This window comes from Sprattus sprattus, assembly GCF_963457725.1.
Source record: "Sprattus sprattus genome assembly, chromosome: 16".
In the NCBI taxonomy this organism is placed as follows: Eukaryota; Metazoa; Chordata; class Actinopteri; order Clupeiformes; family Clupeidae; genus Sprattus; species Sprattus sprattus.
The window spans coordinates 24,597,765-24,618,840 of record NC_137914.1 but is presented as its reverse complement, the minus strand read 5'-3'; the positions used below and the strand labels follow the sequence as shown (position 1 = coordinate 24,618,840).

Below are 21,076 nucleotides of genomic sequence, written 5' to 3'. Positions count from 1 at the left end.
CCAAGAAAAGGCAAGTTTGATATGGGTCTATAACTGTCACAAGTCAGGGGATCGAAGCTTGGTTTTTTTAACAGTGGAGTAACAATGGCATGTTTCAAACAGACAGGAAAAATACCAGATAGTAATGATGTATTAACAATTTTAAGTACGTCAGCAGCCACGCAGCTAAAAACCTGCTTAAACAGCTTAGTGGGTACAGGGTCAAGGGAGCAAGTAGCTGACCCTAGTTTCTGTACCACTTCTTAAAGTTCATTTTGGAAGATTACTGAAAAATTCTGGAGAGTAGCTGTGCTAGTGGGTAGAGTTTGGCTAAAAGGTACATGACTGAGACCCACAGTAGTAGATGACATAATGTTGTTTCTGATAGTTGAAATTTTATCACTAAAAAATGATGCAAACTGGTTGCACTTTTCTTTTGTGCGGAGCTCATCGGGTATCAGACGGGGAGGATTGATTAGTTTGTCAATGGTGTTAAACAGGACTTTAGAATTGTTAGAATTTTCTGATATAATCTGTGAAAAATACTGTTGGCGAGCTTTTTTTGCTTCACAATTATACATGAGCAAATGCCTTTTATAGTTCAGAAAATCACTCTGAGCTTTGCTCTTGCGCCATTTACGTTCAAGTTTACGACTAGTTCTTTTAAGAGTACTTATGATTTCAGAAGTTCTCCAGGGTGGTTTACGTTTCTTTGGGACAGATTTTAGTTGAATCGGTGCAATCTTGTCCATAATTTGAGTAACGGAGACATTAAAAGATCGGACTAACTCCTCACAGTCTGAAAAGAGATCAGTGCTATTACAGAAACTTTTAGTAGAAAAGATCTGGTTTGAAACAGCGTGAGACCCAATACCATTGTAAGCAGTGATAAAATCATTTGGAGTATCTACCCCAATGTAGCGTCTCAGAACAGTTTTCCGACCAGATGCACTACATAAAGTTGGCCAAGCAACATTGAAAAAGATACACAGATGATCAGAAATACCCACATCCAGAGTACCAGTTATGGAGATGTCTATGCCTTTAGAAATAACTAGATCTAAGGTGTGACCATGGTTATGAGTAGGCACAGAAACATGTTGTTTTAGCTCAAACATACATAACAGATCAGTAAACTGCATAGCATAACAGTCTTCTAAATTATCAATGTGAATATTGAAGTCGCCACAGATGAGAATAAAATCATAGTTAGTTACTATAGAAGACAGAAATTCTCCAAGCTCGGAGATAAAGCCTACTCTGTTCTGTGGTGGATGGTAGATTGTAACCATTAGACAGGGGTTTGGTTGCTTCATTTCCATTGCTAGGTATTCAAAAGAGGAGTATGTACCAAGCGAAACATTATTACAGGCTAGTGCATTGGAAAACAGGGCAGCTACGCCACCACCTTTCTGGTTAGTGCGGGAGCAGTGGGAAAACGAGAAATCTAGTGGAGACGCCTCAAGGAGTTCATAGTTGCCTGAGGCATCCAACCATGTTTCAGTGAGAAACATACTGTTGAGTTCATGGGATGTTATGATGTCATTTACAGTAAAAGTCTTCTTAGAAAGTGACCGGACATTAAAAAGAGCCATCTTTAGGCAAGATTGAGAATGAGAGTGAGAGGTATTCCCCAGAGAATGAACAGGGCCCTTGCTCTTTGAGATGGATACATTAGCTGACTGACTTGGGTCATGCTGTGAAGGTATGCCTATATGTCAGAGTGAAGCAATGAAATGAATACAATTTGTTGTTAATTCCCGAGTTCCCTTTTTGTTGGGATGTAAACCATCGCGCTTATACAGATTTACATTGGTCCAGAAAATGTCAAAGTTTGAGATAAAATCATGTCCAGCCGCATGGCAAAAATTCATTAACCAGTTATGCAAACTGTACAGCCTACTGAAACGCTCAGGTTTGCTGGAGATGAGAGGAATCGGGCCCGACATAATGCAGTGCTTACCTAAGCATTCTATGGCGAAACAGAGTGATTCGAGCTCCTCCTGAAGTTTGATCGAAGTTCTGGCCATGACGTCATTCGTCCCCACGTGAACGATGACAGTGTTGACAGTGGGGTTCCAGTCGAGGAGAGAGGGGATGAGCCTTGAAATGTCACTAACTTTTCCACCAGAGAGAGAGACGGTGATTGCGCCTGGAATAATTAGCTGTCGAACAATTGAATCGCCGACAATCAATATTTCAGGCTTGCAAAGGACACGCGACAGTCGTAGTGGATAGTTGTTTTCGGTGGGAGTTTCAAACACCAAAGGCTGATGTCAGGGTTAGCAGCACTGTTGTTGTTAGCCGCTCGACACCCAGCAGTAGAGCTCACCGAATCCAACGGCGGAGATTGACAGACAGGGCCAACGTTACCGGAGCTAACCATGTCAGCAGAAGACCGGTGCATGGCAGGCCGAGGGCTCGCCAGGCCGTGGCCGGGCGGTGGAGAGTCGTCCCCAGGAGCAGCCGCGGCATCCAGAGAGCACCCAGATGAAGATGAGGACACCCTGGGACGCCCGTCTGGAGTGGGGAGATCATCGCTTGGAGATGTTGAAGGAGGATGGCGGGCTAGTTCCCGGCGGGGATGCAGAAGCCGGGAACGTTTGCTCTGCGGGGCACTGGTGGCAGAGATGCCCGGGGGAGAGGTCGGACTCGCCGGGTTGGAGAAGCAGCAGGAGGACCGTTTGCGTGACTTCTTCGGCACTTCGCGGATAACCGCACCAGAGTCACGGGCCTCCTCATCACAAAGATCAGCGAGCAGACCAAACCGATTGCGCAGCTGAACCGGAGCGCAGGTGCTACTCAGGTGAGCTGGATCCCCAGCGGCAGATCTCGCGCCGGTCGCCGGAGACGCCCCGCCATCAGCTGGAAGTGGAGCTCCATGCTTGTGTAGCTGGAGGAGCAGGGCTTTCAGCTCCGACTGGCGGCAGAGTAGATCCTCAACAAGAGTTTCGATGGTGAGCAACTCCGACCTAATACTATCCACAGTAGCATCTCCCGAGATGGTGAGTACGCCAGTTGTACTTTCTCTATTTTTACTGTTTGCACTGCTTTCTCTGCTTTCGTTAACCGGTGTTGGGCCGCGAGGCTCAGTCACACACTCGCTACAGTCAGGTCTGCCGGACATGACGCAAAACTACGCAAAACTGAAAGTTCCACCAAAGGATCAAGGTGTCTCTGATGTGAGCTGTGCGCTGTGCGCTGTGTCAGAGGGCTCATGGCTTGTGCAGCCTGACATTATTGATCATAAACTAAAACACTGGATTGGATTTTCAAGGACAGTTATCAAATGGCTTACAAGACAGGAGCTCTTTGTTGCCATAGGAAACTTTACCTCAATACCAACATCCTAAGGCCCAATCCCATTTCTAATCTCTACCCCTACCCTTACCCCTACCCCTTTGCCTTCGCTTTTTCAAACGGAGGGGTAGCCGAACGGGTTGAAACGCTAGCCCTTCGGATTGGGATAGCCCTTCAACAATTACGTACGTCATCAGTACGAAGCGTCGGCTGTTACGTAACCGGAGAGCGACAGCTGTCACTCACCAGACATAAACAAACATGGCGCCTGCAGCTGTTATTTACACAATGCAACATTTCAGCAAACAAGTTTTAAAATCATGAATTACAAAGAAAATACTTTCATTTGTGTGATGCTTTCCCTGCTGTTTCCGACATTTTTTAAATTGACTCCCGCAATGTTTCTTCTTTAATGATCACGGGTTCGCAATGCATTGAGGGAAATCAGTCTACCCCTCCGTTTGAAGTGTGCCCTCGGAAAATCTCCGTTTGGAGGGGTAGAAAGCGCTTCCCCTTCCCCTACCCCTCTGTCTTAACGTGAATTGGGACAACCCTACCCCTCCACATGAACGCGCAAAACGGAGGGGAAGGGGAAAGACGAAGGGGTAGGGGGAGAAATGGGATTCAGCCTTAATCTGTCGTGTCCCCCAGGGGTCTTGGGGCCTTTATTATTCAACTTTGATATGCAATCTCTTTGCCAATGCACTGACCAGCCATAATTTCCGATTAAGGACTGCTTATCATCTTGACACAAAAGTATTAAAAAACTAAAAACACTGCTGAAAAACTTGGTGTCTAAGATTGGCACTAAAAGCAATAACTAAATCAGCTTTAACCATCTTAAAAACAGCCAAACTTAATAATGACATTCAATTTAATTTATATAGCACCAGAACAATACATTTGTCACTATGCGCTTTACAGAACCCAAGGCCTGTCATTCTGATCACAAAGTGTGAGATTTCCCTGTTCTAATGACATGATTTGAATATATAATTTTGTAAACACAATTGTCTTTTTTTTTTTGTTGAAGCAGGTTTAATTCACGACAATTCAAACATTTGAAGGTAAATTCTTGGTTTGTCTGATTATTTATTTTCTTTAAAATACCGTGACATCTTATTTTAAATTGTAGATTGACATTTGTGAGGTAAGGCATTCTTATTCAAAACTCTTCTGCGTAGGAGGTTTCCTTGCTTTCGGTTATATATTCTATGAGGATCAGTTCTGTATGGAAAGCTGTGAAATAAGCACGAGTTGGTTTTGTAATGCATTACTATCTCACTTGTTTTGTGTATCTATAACAATATATGAAGAGCAGTGGACAATAAAGACAATAAGACCTGGACAAGAAGGACCAAAAAAACATAACTAACCTAATTAAAACGATGCTTAACACAGGAAGCAATGCCTAAAGATTTTGGCTGTGTTTCCCATAAATGATGTATACATGTCATTATACAGTCATTGCATGCTAACCCTTACATTTTTCTTGTCCTCTGAATTTTTTTTGCGCTCTTTGTTGGCCATAACAACCCCTACACGCAAGGTGTCAAACACAGGATCAGTGCGGTGGGCCTGGCCTGGAACACACATCAGCAAGATCAATTAAAGACATGTATCCACACAAACATAAAAAAAGAGGCATGGATTTTTTCAAATAAATGCCTTTCTAAATTTGATTTATTTGTTCATTGTTACTACTTTTCAGGTTATGTGCACATTTTCCAGGTCTGACATGCTTACCTGGGCTACTTATTTCCTGATCATATAGTGGTGAGCTGTATGCCCTTCTAAATCCTGGAGGCTACACACACAAAAAGATAAATGTAAAAAAAGAACAGTAACATTTTTCTGAATGTGAGAAAAAAGGAATAACTTACGATTTTTCCAAAGCATTTTTGAAACTCCACATAGGACTGACATTGATGATGAATATTGGTCTTGCAGTCCTTGCATCGAATACAAAATTTGTTGTTCACTGAGAGATGAAAAGATAATCTATTCAGTAAAATAAACACTTCCCTTTAATAAAAGCCGGGTGACTTTTGTTTATTTACACTCATATTAGTGAGGTGTTTATACTGTCCAGCAGAGTAATGACTTTTTATTAGTGCTGTAAAAGTTCAAGTTTTAAGTACTTTATTGTCATGGTCAGAAAAACCACGAGGCAGACGAGGCAGCTACAGACATTAAAAAACTTAAGTTGCTGTGCACACTAACTGCCACAGCTAAATAAATAGATATATAAATATCCCTGAGTAAATAACAAAAAGCAATAAATATACAGTATATTGAGGTGCAGGGGAGGGGGGGTGAAGGTTATTGGGTGAGCTGTTGAGAAGCCTTATTGCATGAGGATAGAAGCTCTTTGCCATTCTGGAGGTGTCGGTTTGGTGGATCTGAACCTTTTCCCTGACGGGAGTAACAGGAAAAGACGATGGGCAGGGTAGGAAGGGTCAGTGAGGATGTGATGTGAACCTTGCAGGCAACCAGAGGTGGATATGGAATGGATGTCGGGCAGCTCTGCCCCGATGATCCTGCCCGCTGTTTTAATCAACCTCGCTCAGGCATGTCAACACACTCTCTATAGCGCAGCATTAGAAGTTGATCAGTATTCTCTGAGGAAGGTGTTCTTTCGTCAACTTCAGGAGGCAGAAGAGGCGTTGCTGGGCTTTCCCCATGACCGAAGCTGTGAAAATCCTCTGTCAGCATTAGGCCCAGAAACTTAAAAGAGGTGACTCGCTCCACCTCTTCACCGTTGACATGGAGTAGGAGATGGTGATTGTGCTGGGCAGACTTCCGGTAGTCAATGATCATCAGAACAGCGGACTGCCAGGTTTCCCACTTCTTGCTTGTAGGCAGCCTCATCGTTGTTGGAGATGAGGCTGAGCACCATGGTGTTATCTTCAAAATTGAAGATGTAGTTGGATGGGCAGGAGGGAGTACAGTCATGGGTGTAGAGAGTGTATATAATAGTGCAACCTTGCACGCAACCTTGTGGGGCCCCAGTGCGGATGGTCAGATTTGAAGAGTGGTGCTTCCGCGGTTGTACTGTCTGGGTGCAAATGGTCAGGAAGTCCAATACCAAGTTACACAGTGTAGCATTGAGGTTTAAGTCCTGAAGTTTGGAGATGAGTTTGCCTGGTTGTATCGTATTGAAAGCAGAACTGTAGTCTATAAAGAGAATACGGATGTAAGTGTTCCTTTACTCCAGGTGCTCCAGCAGTGTTAAGCAGCAGGGCTACTGCAGCCTCTGTAAACCAGTTCGCTTTGTAGGCAAACTGGTGGTGGTCAAAGGAAGCTGGTGTGATACCTCGTATGTATTTCATGACCAGCCTTTCAAAACATTTAGCAGGAATGGAGGTGAGAGCAACCGGCCTACAGCCGTTCAGGCATGTGACTGCTGACAGGTATGATGATTGATGATTGATGGGGGGACACGTGAAAGGGCAAGAGAGCGATTACAAATGTCTGTAAAAACCTCTGTCAGCTGGTCTCCGCAATTCCTCAGTCAAAGCCTGCCACACCATCTGGTCCCGCCGCTTTCCTGTGGTTGATGGTTTTTAAGCCGAGTCTGACCTCGTGGGGAATCAGAGTGGGTGCAGCCCACTGAAAAAAATGATGCAATTAACTAAGCTGCATATGTAATGGTAAAAATGTCTGGGGATATCCAACGAACACCTGACACAGAGCCTAGTTGGATTCCCAAGCTTGCAAGTTTATTGAACACTTTGTTTGCGAACGTACAACTATGGGCTGCACACAACATTCTATCTACCAAACGGCTGTCCAAGTCGCTAAGTATCTACTCACCATCTTAGTATCTACTGAATCCAGTGCTAAGTGCTATCAGAAGGCAGAAGCAAGCACAGACCAAACTATACTGAAAACAGATTTTTTCAAAAAAAGTTTGGACACACCTTCATTTCTTTAGAAGTTTTTTCTTTCCACTTTTTTGGTTTAATACAACATTCCATATGTGTTCTTTCGCAGTTTAAATGTCTTCAGTATTAATCTACAATGTAGAAAATAATCTAAAGTGAAGAAAAATGTAAGGTGTGTCCGAACTGTTGACTGGTACTTCCTCGTTGACAATAAATACTCTTTCCTGATTGGCTGGTAAGTGTCCCAATATTTCTGTATAACAGGATATCTAGGAAGTAAATCCAGTAAAAATATTTGATCACTGTTCTATATCAATGTTCTGGATACTTTTAATGGTAACTACATTTAGGTTACCATGACCACCAGGTGATGAGAAATGTATGGAGTTGAGTCACATACACTGCACTCAGGATAATAGGTAAGAGCCCTTGAAGAAAGGTGCTCACAGTATGACATCACTACACAGGGCCGTTGCTAGGAAGTCAGGGCCCCCTGAAAGAATATTGGCCTGGGCCCCCGCCCCCCGACTTTTCATCGCCAAAGAGCAATTTTACACAACCATAGCAGTTTAGTTTTAGTAAACACTCATGTAAGAATGGAAAACTGTGTCCTACTGCTACTGGGAATTAATTGACAGCGTATTATAACGTGTGGCGAATTATAAACTTACTGATCTTTTCTGTGGATGAAATTTAGTGGTTTCATTTTGTAATGTCAGCCTTGTCAGGCGATTATTTTACATTGCTGTGTAATTCGGTTATCGCAGTAATGTTGAAAGCTGGCTAATCGCTAGCTCCTAACATTAGTCACTCCAACTTTGTGTCTTTGGACGAGGTGAGCTGTGCTATTTCTCGTAAACCACAGGGCGCCTGTGCAGCTAGTTTAACACTTTCACTATCTTCTGGGGGAAAAAAACGGCGATATTCTGGGCTCCTGATGTGCTCCTGTCCTCTCTTTTCTTCCTCTCCTCTCTTTTCGGGCGTCCTGATTTATGTTTCTGTTTTTGCGATTGCTTCTCTATTAATGACCAGCTGGCTGCTGCTGCAGTTCGAGAGAATTAACGTTACGCGCAAATTCTCAAAACAGGAGCGAACCATGGACCAAACCATATTTTAAAGAAGGGGGTTATTGCTCGGAAAATAGAAACTTTTTTTCAATTTTGTAAGATTTTTTGGCTTTGTTTTAACTCTGATGCATTAGTATGAATATAAAATATGCCTATGCATAATAATTTAGTCATAGAAAGGGAAGCTTACATAATAGCAGTAGCCTATTATGTAAGCTTCCCTTTCTATGACTATGGGGCTGTGGGCCCCTAGAATTGTCATCACCTTTCACCCCTAAACGACGGCCCTGTCACTACACTGGCTCTAGAGTTTGAACTTGAGGAAAGGGATGAGGTTCACGGTCCTAATTAAATCCAATTATCCATCTCAAGTATACTTAGTAAGTGTGCACATCTACTAGAATAAGATGTCTGTAAGTGGGTAACTTGGAAATTAAGTTTATATTTTGATATGTTAACTGTAGATGGTGGCTGATTGTTCTAAGACATGTGGCCACTAGCTAATGGTACGAGTGTGGTACACCTAAATGAGTTAACTTGTTTGTTTGTGTGAAAGTAAGTATGCTTCACTAAAGTTTCAAGTTGATTTAAATTGTAATAGCAACAGTGTTTGATGGTTTACTGATGTTAGTGTCACCACCATATTTTTTTTGATCAGAGTTTATGAGATATTTGTACTATAACTTCATCATCCTAGCTAAAGAGTCAGATTTAGAGATATCCACACAGATTTTTTTTGTTTTCTGGCCTGGTTGTAAAGGATCCTGTCCCCACGGTTTGTGAACCACAGTTTATTGTTGCTAAAGGTGCAGGCAGGTACACACATGTCTTCACAAAAGCTGATGTAGGATGTCACAGTGTCAGTGACAGTGTCAGTGACAGTGGCGGTTGTAGGCACGGCGAACCGGGCAGACGCCCGGGTAGGCACTTTTTCATAACACGTGGGGGGCGGCACGAGCACTTAAAAAAAAAAAATAATAATAATCATCTATCATGTCACTGTATGGGGAATTGGCGCCCCCTGCAGCTGCAGGCGCCCCTGCTCGCTAAGAAGGTGCCGCGCAGATCCTTGGTGAGAAGGGGGAAAGAGAGGGTGCGCGGCGGACAGTTCACCTCTGGGTCTCCCAAATGGAACAGTCGAGGGAACGGGGGATCCACTGTATAGAGCAAAACTAATGCAATTAGTGGGCTAAAGTCAGTCACACATCAACTTTCTTCCAAATAACGCACAATCATAACATTATAATTACAGGCCTATAATTCCTGCATGTTTTTTTTCTGAATTGTGTGAAATGGCTAGGAGGCAGTCTCGCCCGGGGCATAATTCCATGCAGAACCGCCACTGGTCAGTGAATTCATACAGGTCTGTAGATGCAGCCTCAAAAACACTCCAGCCAGTGCAGACAAAGCAGGCCTGTAGCTCCAGTTTTGACTCGTTGGTCCATTTCCTCACAATTTTAACCACAGGCTTTGCAGATTTTAGTTTCTGCCTGTAGGTAGGGAGTAGATGAACCAGGCAGTGATCAGAGAGTCCCAAATCTGCACGGGAAACAGAGATATGCGTTCTTTATTAGTGGTCCAGTGTGTTTTTGTCCCCGGTGGGACACTTAACGTGCCGTCTGTATTTTGGCAGTTCGTGGCTGAGGTTTGCTCTGATAAAATCCCCAAGGCTAATGAGTCCGGGTGTTTTGGCTCCGTGCTGGTTATCTGGTCAGCCAGGTGGTGCGGTGCCAGTGGAGGTGTAAGATAACCTTTTAAATGATGTAGCGGGGGTAGGTCTATTTCGAAATCCATCTCTTTGTTGTGGCTTAAATCCTACAGTAAATCTGTGAGAACATCAAATCCTGGTTCGAATTGCTGATTGAGGATTGCATGGCTGTGCAATAGATGAGACAATATAAAAGCAGATTCTTCCTCTCCTCTTTTTTCCAGTTAATTCTGTTACGCGGTCCGCTAGGTGGAGGTGGAAGCCCAGATGATGTCAGGGATGGACTCACCAAGCCAGGCTTCAGTGAAACACAGGCAGTAGATGCTGATAAATCCCTGCTTATCTTGTTTAAGAGCAGTACTTTGTCCATTTTGTTGGGCAGGGAGTGGACATTCGCCAGATGTAATGACGGGAGCGGGTGTTCGGAACCCCACTCTCGCAGTTAAACCAGCCCTTCAGCGAGCTCAATTTGATTGCATCTCCTCCAAGCTCTACAGAGTTTGCGGTTCCTCCGACCAAAATCTCTAAAAAAAATTCTGGATGTGCAGAAGTTCAGTAGTTTCTCTCTGGTGAAAGTTATAGTAAAGGGAGTGCTGAAGACTGCACAAATAAACAAAAACAGAAAAAGTACGAGAGAGTGTGACCCCGAGGCGGCGACATCTTGCATCGCATTGCTTAGTGTTTGAAAACCACTCCTATTAACTTTATGGGCCTTATGCATGTTTTCACACATGGCAAACATAATATCAGATACCTGTTTGGGAAAAAATAACTAAAACTTTGTGCAGTGTTTAGATAATAGGTTATTAGTGAGATACTGACAATGTCTTGTTGGATTTGTGTTTGCCAACCTTTACTGTCATTGTCTAAATGATAGAATTAGCACTTTGGAAAGGAGTGGACACTGTATGATCTGTAAAGTGTAAGAGAAATAAAGCAGGTATGTTAGGCCACCTAATATATTATAAGCTGTCCCCCCTAAAGAACATTATCCATTCATATTGATTTGTAATAGTTATGCTTCTGTGGAAGAAACATGTCAAATCTGCAATTTAGTAAAAGCTGTTTGTTACAAAAGATTTCTAAGGCTGTTAATTTAGTCATACCATGCAATTTCCTGGCCAGGACCTGAAAAAGGTATTATGTTTCCCTTGGGGGTGTGTATAACTAGCCTGGTGACACCAGCCTACGTATTTCCGCCTGAATTGATTTCAAGCTCATACTCAGTCTGGCCCAACCCCATTGACAATCGTCTCCAGAACTCAAAATTTTGCAGGACCAATCAGCGAACAGTTCAGAGCTGTGACGCAAAACTCGCCTTGGAGGAAAAGACACGAAAAGCTATCGGAAAAGTTGTCTCAACTCTCGAGAACATCAGAAAATTAAAAGGAGAACAAGAGTATTTTCTTGTAAGTTTTATGATTGGAAAGGACGTCGTAGCTCTTCTCCCAACTGGCTTTGGGAAGAGTTTAATCTACCGAATGCTTACTAAACGTTGCTGATTGGTTAAGGGAACTCCAATGATTTTAAACCTCAAGATAAGCACCCGCCGATCTCGGAAACCAAAATGCATTGGGTTGGCCCAGACTGAAAGACGGAATGAAATGGAGTCACAGGCTGGTAATGGCCAGGCTAGTGTATAACCACTTCAGTGGGCATTATTTTTTTAATTGGCACACAGGATTGTCCTTAATAGGATTTTTTCACATCACCATAAACATCTTGGACTGTCCCAGGTAGGTACAAAAAGACATTGGAAACCATTGGACGTTTAAAGGCAGACCAGCAGCTCTGACAGAGTTTCAAGCTCTGTTCAGAGTTCATGAACTACCTTTTCTACTGAGTGTTTGAAAAAGCTTGTCATTAATGCATTATATTAAATATGGTACATCTAAATCCTTTACACAGCAAAAGGAGAACATTGATCATTCTTTCAGAATCTATCCACTCAACTCTATTAGCTATTGCTTTTAACAATTTAATAATATACATTTAAATGACTACATTTCTGTACCATGATGATCACAATTAATGAGTATGTATGATATATATATAATTATAATATCATTATTTTAAATTATAGTATTTATCAGGGTATATAAAACACTTAAACAAGAGTCATTACAAGGCTTTTGAGCAGCAATGTAGTGTTAAGCGTAAAACTTACAAACAATCATTCGGGCACAGACATCACAGAACTTTGGTTTCTTGCAGTAGTGATCTTTAAATTTATGTGGGCGGTCATTAACCATTACAACAGGCTCCGGAGGAGGTGGTGTCGGAGGTTTCTCTTCCTCCAACTCTTCATCATATAGAAAATACACCTGTGGCACATGAAAACAGAATAATCAGAAACACAACCATATGGAATTATTTGGAAGAATATTTTGATAGCTTGTAACATTCTAATAGCTTTTGAAACATGGCTGAAAGTCCATGCTAAAATGACAATTTTAGATAGCACCCTCAATGGAATTTTTTGATCAACCTTGTCAATAGCAGTGGCGGTCCGTGCATTTCACGACTAGGCCTTCAGCGATGTCCTACACGATGTTAAACTGAGTGAATCCACCTCCTAATACCATCATTACGACGCCATGGCTCTCGAACCATTATATTTATACAGAAAGGCAGTATAAGTGAGCATTGCATCACCTTAACATAGTCGAGTACAACAGACTTTATTAATATTTCTGGAGCATTTAAAATCAATACACCCATATTAACAATACATTAAGAGTAGTAAACTCTCAGTTATATGATCGCTTGGATATTACTGTCACAACTTAAAAATAAAAGGCGATTTTCAGGGATTAGTCTACAAAGTTTTATTAAGTCCACCGAAAGTAGCCTATGTGAGCTTTAACAAGTTTGTCCACTAAACATCGCATTGTCCGACCTGCAAAGCAGTTTCATTAAACTTCCCATCCTCACGATATCCAGTTTTTCTTGAAAGTTCCGTCTTGAAAATGGCGTTGTAATTGTATCAAAAACTGGAATTATCAAGTTGGTGTAAACTAGTTTATTTGAGTTGGTTAATGTAATTATATTTAGTCTTACCAATTGAAACAACTAGCATAATAAGCATTGAAACCGATGTACGTTGTTTTCGCGTTAGCCAGCTAAACTGAGCACTGAAGCACTGCACCGGTCTGCCTCAGTATCCAATCAAAGGACGTTTACGTGTCACGTTCAACGCGAGGAAAGAAATCTTCCGGGCCTTCTAGAAGGCCCAATGTCGCCAACTAGAAATCTGATTGGTTGTCACAACTGTCTGTTTCATTTCATTCAACTTAAATTAACTGAAACAGCCAGTTGTGATAACCAATCAGATGTACACGGGCCTTCAATGTGAATTCTGAAGGCCTCAGGGAAGATTTCTGTTCTCGGGGAAGATTTCTTGGAGCATGGCAACACATGATAGCTGAAATATGATTGGATGAAAGCTCTAACATAAATTAACAACGCTGGAAGCTATGAAATGAAGATAATGGACTATGGGGAATAATTTAATACATATTTATGAAAAGAAAATATTAAAATTAAATTTATTTTATTACATTTAGTTTCTAATGATGTTTAGGCCAGCAGAGAAGGCCTTGAAGGCCCTGACGGACCACCACTGTGCAAAAGTACTTGCCCTGCGCCTGGAAAAAGTAATTCATTCTCTAGTCAATGAGGACCAAACAGGCTTTATCAAGGGGCGCTATGCATCTGACAACATGAGAAGGTTGCTGCACATTACAGATGTGGCAGAGACACACCCAAATCCTTGTGCAGTATTTTCACTTGACGCAGAGAAAGCCTTCGATAGGATAGAATGGAACTATATGTGGGCAGTATTGCAACGTTTTGGTTTCGGGCATAATTTTATAGCAATGATCAAAGCACTATACCACACACCTTTAGCAAGTGTTCTAACAGGTGACAAAATCTCTTCTTTTACCCTGCAGCGTGGAACAAGACAGGGGTGTCCTCTCACCACTCTTATTTTGTCTGTCTCTGGAACCTCTAGCGCAAGCCATTAGGCAATCTACCGCCTCCCCTATGAAAATTGGTCATCATAATCATATAATATCTGTATGCAGATGATATCATTTTGTTTTTAGATAACTTTGACACCTCTATTCACCCAGTCATTCAGGAATTTGATCATTTAAGCAGCCTATCAGGCTACAAAATTAATTGGACAAAGTCTGCACTTATGCCTCTAAATAATATACATACAAATGCTCCAATTCCCATCTATATTCAGATCAAAAGTTATTTTACATATCTGGGCATTACAATCTATAAAAACATACATAAAATTAACAGAGACAACTTTAACTCTATGCTAAACAAAATAAAAATCAGACATTCATAGATGGAGGAATTTAAAGACGTCTCTTCAAGGTAGAATCAATACAGTTAAAATGAACGTATTGCCCCGTCTCAATTTCCTTTTCTTTATGTTACCACTCTGCCCCCCTCCAAATTACTTTAAAGACATTCACTCCATGATTTCCAGCTTTATATGGGATGGGAAACAGCCTAGGGTTCGTTTAAAAACACTGCAACGACCCAAACAGCTGGATGGTTTGGCAGTACCAAACTTTGAACTCTATTATTGGTCATTTCAGATCAAAGCACTCAGCACATGGGTTGACCCACAGTCTACCACAGCATGGAAATTGATTGAATCTGCTAAGATATTACCACATAAGCTGCAAGACATCCTATTCTCTAGTGCATACCTGGGCATTGTACGGCCCGCGGGCCAAATACGGCCCTCCGGGTGATTCTGACCGGCCCGCGAAAGATTACATGATAATTCGAATTTTTTTTTTTTTTTTTTTTTTACAAAAAAATCATTTTCATTTTCAAACTGTTTTCTTAAGGACTTCGGAATACCATAGTCAGAAAATATCTCTGAACACAGCTGAAGTGTTGAAATTGAACTTGAAATTGAATAAGGTGCCAGATATCTAGAGACTTCCAGGCGAAAAACACCTGTTGGTTTGCCCAAACGGTAGATGCTGCGTGCGCTTTCTATTACTGTGTATGCATGGCAAGTTTGAGAGCGCCAAAGTTGCGTAGTGGCCGCAAGCGGTATTGCAGACAGACAGAGCTTTCAAATTGGATATGAACAGTGTTGGGGAGTAACGGAATACATGTACCGGCGTTACGTATTTAGAATACAAATTACGAGTAACTGTATTCCGTTACAGTTACAATTTAAATCCATGGTATTCAGAATACAGTTACATTGTTGAAATCAATGGAATACATGACGGTACTTCTCTATTTCACGAGTTTATTCACTCTCTAAATAAAATAAGGCAACTTTATGCATTTGCCAGAAGCCCCAACATGAAAACGAATGAAAATGTTATTTGCGTGATCAGTCTGCTAATGGAGTCTGAAGAGGAGCAGGTGCCGTGCCAGAGCCGGCACAAGAGAGCCAGGGCAGGAATGCGTTTCTATCCTGGAAATGTAATAAGCATTTCATGTTAAAGCAAGAGAAGGGAGGACGGAATATAACTGTGCAACAACCTCCTTTCGGCTTCGAAAGACTCCACCTCCAACTTGAAAAAGCATCTAAAAGTAAGTGACCAGTAAAACTACAGCTTCCCTTGGCTAATTCAAAATAAACTTACTTTAAGATGCTTCTTCAAAAATCTAACCTCAGTTTAAGCGAACACAGGCACATTAGCTAACGTTAGCTAGCATGTCAAACAGGGCTAATCACAGTCTTTCAACGGCTTATTTTCACTCCACATCGCAACAAAATGACAGATAAGCACTTTGAGCAGGCTCTCCTGCTGAGATACAACCGCACTTTACTGGGGTGTGTTGACATGTACAGTAGGCTAGGTGGGTCATATATGTAGGTAGGTGGCTCAAAACATACTGCTCTTCAGGTTCACAGGCATTCACAGGCAATGCATGTAAATTGACGGCCTCATTTCTGTGTTAAATCAATTGTTATCTTTTTTCATTTGACATTCGTATAAAAGCAACACCTTTTGTCACCTATGTTCTGTACAACTTTGACATTTTGATTAGGTTTTTGCTGCTAGCCTTTGTTGTTATATTACCAAGAAGTAATATTGTTTTTTGAGTTTAACATTGTTTCATGTGGGCAAAATGATATTTGATTGCATAGTTTAAAAAAATGATATTCTTTGCCATCATCTCATTCAGTTTGAGCTTACGTTTTGTTTTGATGGACAGTTTTTAGTGTGTCATTTTTCACAGCTGAGAAAATAAAGAATAAAGAAACTATAAATAGTGACTAGAGGGAAAATAGTGTCTACTTTAACCAAGTAAAACCTCTTTTGCGTTAACATGGTCTTATAGTCTTTGTTCCTCTACAGCAAATTATAGTACAATAAAATTGCACTTTCAGGGAGACTTGGGCCCAACACATTCAGCCAGTTGGAACAGTAGAACACACCAGAATAGGCCTGTTTAGTAAGCAGGATTTGATGGCCGCATTCCTACACTTATAAAATGCAATTCAATGTGGAAGTATTCCAAGTATTCAGAATACAATACTCAGATTAGTTAATGTATCGGAATACGTTACAGATTACATTTTTGGGCATGTATTCTGTATTCTGTAACGGAATACGTTTTGAAAGTATCCTTCCCAACACTGGATATGAAGATGAAATCTGACACATAGTTTCAGCGTTGAACTAATAAAATAATTGCTGTCTGTGGTTCTATATGGGCTGTGGAAATAATTTAGAAAAATTATAGTTTGAGATGGATTGATAATTGATATAATTGAGAACCCCTGGTTAAATGTGTTCTTGGACACATCAATTTGAAAGCTGGACCAAAGTGTTTGATTTAATTAAATTACAACAAGGCCTAATACAAAGATAAGCTGTAAGTACAGTTTGGAGTCTGGACAGTCTTTTTTACTCAACGCCTCAATAGGTAGATCTTGCCTTCACCAAGGCAAAGGTTGGTGGTCTTAGGCCTAAAAAGTTTGGGGACCACTGATGTAGGCATATAAAGTCAAAAAGGCAACAAAACTGGGACAATTTTCTTTACACAGTTACACAGATCAGTGACTTGTTGTCTTGTTTATTTTGGCTACAAAGATGATGTGATGTCTTTAGAAAGCTAAGAAAATCCTTGTTTCATAAGTATATGAAACTCAAAATGCCCTTTGTTATTAATGTGAATGAAAATGAGTCAAATGTTACATTTTGTTTATCATTTTGTAAATTCAATTTGATTAATTATATTTTTGAAAGCTAACATCACATTTGAATTGCCAAATAATAACATACACTCTTACTCTTATTATGCATAATTGAGTTCGGCATTTTGGCCCGGCCCTCCAAAATATTTTCAGTTGCTCATTTGGCCCCCTGGGGAAAATAATTGCCCACCCCTGCTCTAGTGTAACAAACAAAACAATTAAAAATAATTTTGGGCCCATCATTGCAAACTCAATACAGGTGTGGAAGAAAGCAGAACGTTGGATGGGCAACACTCCTAAATTCTGTCAGAGCACGCCACTATGGCATAACCTGAGGTTATTATGCGGTAACAAACCATTTGTTAAACCATCTTGGTCATCTCTTGGAGTGAATACATAAGGTGATATATACGACACTCAACACCTTTGTTCCATACAAGACTTAAGAACACGCTTTTCTCTTCCCGCTGTCAGGGTTCACTCGGGGATTGAACCCGAGCAGCTGGGTTTGTGAACCAGCGTCTTAGGCAGGTGAGCTATTGAGAGGACCCAGTTGCAGGATGTCGTTTTGAGCTTAGTTTCTTTTTAATTTTTCAAAACACAAGATTCCTCAACAGGAGAAACTACAAAAACGCAGACAATCAAGAACAGGGCAAAAGGCCATAAACTAACCATTTAGAACTAATGTGCTTGAGAGCACGACAAAACTATGGCGCTTGAGAGCACTTCTATCAACCATGGGGAACAAAGACAATATAACGACCAGAGAAAGAGCAGGGAAACTAGCCAGGTATTTAACTCCTGGCTAATCAAGTAAAGTGGCAATACATGACAGGTGAGGACACACAGAGGGAAACCGGCGAGGGCACAAAATTGGAAACAGGTGAGGGCACACAATGGGTTACAGGTGAGGGCACACCATCACAACAAAAGCACATGTGGACACACAATCACAACAGAAGCACATGTGGACATATAACAAACACAGAAATCACAAAGTCCTTTTGGCCACCAGATGCCGCCAAAGTGCCAACTTATGGCAATCGCCGCCCAAAGTCCTGACAGAACCCCCCTTCTAAGGCTAGCTTTACACGACAACGATCTGAACACAAACCGCAAAAGTGGCGTTGCGTTCCCACTTTTAATTTCGCGTTTAGACGAGAGTCTTTGGATGGAAATCTGCATGCAGACGGTGACGCAAAAGTGTGTGAAATTGAACTTAACCGGTGTAGACGTGGAGGTACTGCAGGATGTATATGTGTCCATTCTATTCCACTATGGCTATTTTAACGCGATTGGGAGCTTATTTATGTATTCATTCACTTACATTTGCAGTGTTCGTGTACATTTACATTTAGTCATTTAAATTAGCAGACGCCTTTGGCCAAAGCGACGTAGGCTACAAGGGATAGAACAGTCTAGCTACGAGACCTAGTGTAATTAATGCGCCTTCTCTGTTCTGTTTTATCTGTGATTACTCGGCTTATTTGCTGAAATGACTCCTGGATAGATATCAAGGCAGCTTGAATCTCCGAGTAATGGAAATAATCCGACATGTTTGTTGTTGTTTGGCTGTACTGCACATGGATATGATGTCAACGCGTATGCGAGGATAGCCAGCGTGAGCAGCTCAGAGCACACTTTTGCGTTTTCAACCCTTTAGACGGGAACGCAACGGTGGAGCGTTTTTAAGATTTCCACTCTGGAGGGTGGGTTCATTTTTTTGCGTTTTTAAGTCCCCAAAACGCTGTCGCCATCTTAACGAAAGGCACATCTGATAAAATATTTTGTCGTTTTCACCCGGGAGCGTTGTCGTGTAAAGCCACCCTAAGGGTCGGCTTCCAGACGACCCAAAGAAAACTCAAAAAGTCCATACTGGGTGGGTGGAAGGGGTCCAGGGTAAGGACCCAGGACGGCGGGGACAAAGTGTCTGGTGGGCGGCCGTGCGGGCGTCCACATCGAGGCAGTTTGTCTGGTGGACGGCCGGGCGGGCGACCAAGCAGGGGCAAAGTGTCTGGTGGCCGGCCGGGCGGATGGCCACACCGAGGCAGAGTCTTGTCGGGTGGACGACCAGGACGAGGCAAACGGTCTGGCAGGCGACTGGAAGCCTTGATGGAGCTGAGGAGACCAAGATGCCTCTCCTTGGCCAGGAACTGGAAGACCCCGTCAGAGGATGAGGTCAGGGTTGCAGCACCTGCGGAGGCTGGGGTTGCAGGACCAGTAGCTGAGGTTGCAGGACCAGTGGCTGAGGTTGACACCGGGACAGCCAGGTTCACTGGAGCTGGCAGCACTGGATACTGGGACAGTGGAACCTAGGACAGAGGAGACCGGGGCAAGGCTGCCTGGTTCGCTCGGGGTGGCAGCAGTCGGCTGCCTGGTTCGCTCGGGCTGGCAGCAATCGGGCTGCCTGGTTCGCTCGGGCTGGCAGCAGTCGGCGCTGCCGCGTTCGCTCGGGCTGGCAGCATTCGGGCTGCCTGGTTCGCTTATGGCGGCAGCAGTCAGGCTGCCTGGTTCGCCCAGGCACATATTCACAGAAGCACACACTTTCACACTCACACACACACACGTGCATACACACGCGTACACACAACTGTAAGACACAGAAAAAGATGCACACAGACACAGCCACACACACACACGCACACGCACACACACGCTGTCAGGGCTTTTCTCGGGGATTGAACCCGAGTAGCTGGGGCTGGCGGCATCGGGGCTGCCTTCTTCGCCGGGGCTGGGGGTCTCCAGGACTGCTGCATCCAGGCTGGGTGCCTCTGGAACTGCAGCAGCTGGGGAGCCTGGTTCACTCAGGCTAGGGGTCTCCAGGACTGCTGCATCCAGGCTGGGTGCCTCTGGACCTGCAGCAGCTGGGGGGCCTGGTTCACTCAGGCTGGGGGCTTCTGGGCTTGCGGCATCCAGGCTGCCTGGTGCACTGGGGGCATCGCGAGCCGCGACTTCCGGGCTGGCGACCACCGGAACCATAGGAGCAGGGAGGTTGGGAACCGGAAGGGACCAGATATCCAGAGGAACTGCAATCCTCTGCGGAGCTGCGACCTCCAGGCTGGCGACCACCGGAACCATGGGAGCAGGGAGGTTGGGAACCGCAAGGGACCAGATACCCAAAGGAACCGCAGTCCTCTGCGGAGCAGGGGTACGCCGAGGTGCTGGGACTGGAGCCCGGTGAGGTACCAGCACCAACACTGGTGTGGGAGGTTGAGGAGGCGCTGGGGAGGAACAGGCTGCAGCGGGAACAAGGGAAGCAGCGGCTGTCATCGAGTGAGCAGGAGTAGAGGCAGCGTCTCTCTTCAGAGCAGCCCTAATTTGCTCCAGTCCTGACATCCTCTGAAGGTAACGAGCAATGTCCTCCCGCTGGCGAGCGGGATCCTGCTGCTGGATGATATCTTCCCGCTCCTGCTCCAAGACTTTCTGGCCATGAAGCAGTATCCCCAGTAGCGTCTCCCTCATCTGCATCAACCATTGCTGTTGGACAACACCTGCTGGGTCCATGATGCTCTGGTCGTTCTGTCAGGGCTCTTCTCGGGGATTGAGCCCGAGTGGCTGGGATTGGGGAACCAGCGTCTTAGCCAGGTGAGCTATTGAGAGGACCCAGTTGCAGGATGTCGTTTGGAGTTTAGTTTCTTTTTATTTTCAAAAACACAAAAGATACTTCCACAGGAGAAACTCCAAAAACACAAAAGAACAGCAAAAAGGGCAAAAGCATCAACTAATAATATACTAAATGTAGACAATGTCACAAAGACAAGAAGCAGCTTGAGAGCTGCAGCAAGACTACGTGCTTGAGAGCACGACCAAAAACACATGGGGACAAAAAACAATCCAACGACCAGAGACAGAGCAGGGAAACTAGCCAGGTATTTAACTCCTGGGCCCTGTTCGGCGTACAACTGAAGCTAAGATAATTAATTTAGCTCGCAAC

The 21,076-nt window shown here is 43.2% G+C and overlaps 1 protein-coding gene across 1 annotated transcript in view; it reads right to left on the bottom strand.

Moving 5' to 3' along the window:
- Window positions 1–21,076, bottom strand: part of LOC308377531 (SH3 and cysteine-rich domain-containing protein 3-like) — a 62,679-nt gene that overhangs the window by 31,403 nt on the left and 10,200 nt on the right. The window contains exons 4-7 of the mRNA XM_080854223.1: window positions 12,109–12,265; window positions 5,163–5,260; window positions 5,026–5,086; window positions 4,765–4,862 (exon numbers count right to left, since the gene is read on the bottom strand). Coding sequence (XP_080710349.1) covers window positions 4,765–4,862; window positions 5,026–5,086; window positions 5,163–5,260; window positions 12,109–12,265 — 414 coding nt within the window. The remainder of the gene's footprint in view (window positions 1–4,764; window positions 4,863–5,025; window positions 5,087–5,162; window positions 5,261–12,108; window positions 12,266–21,076) is intronic.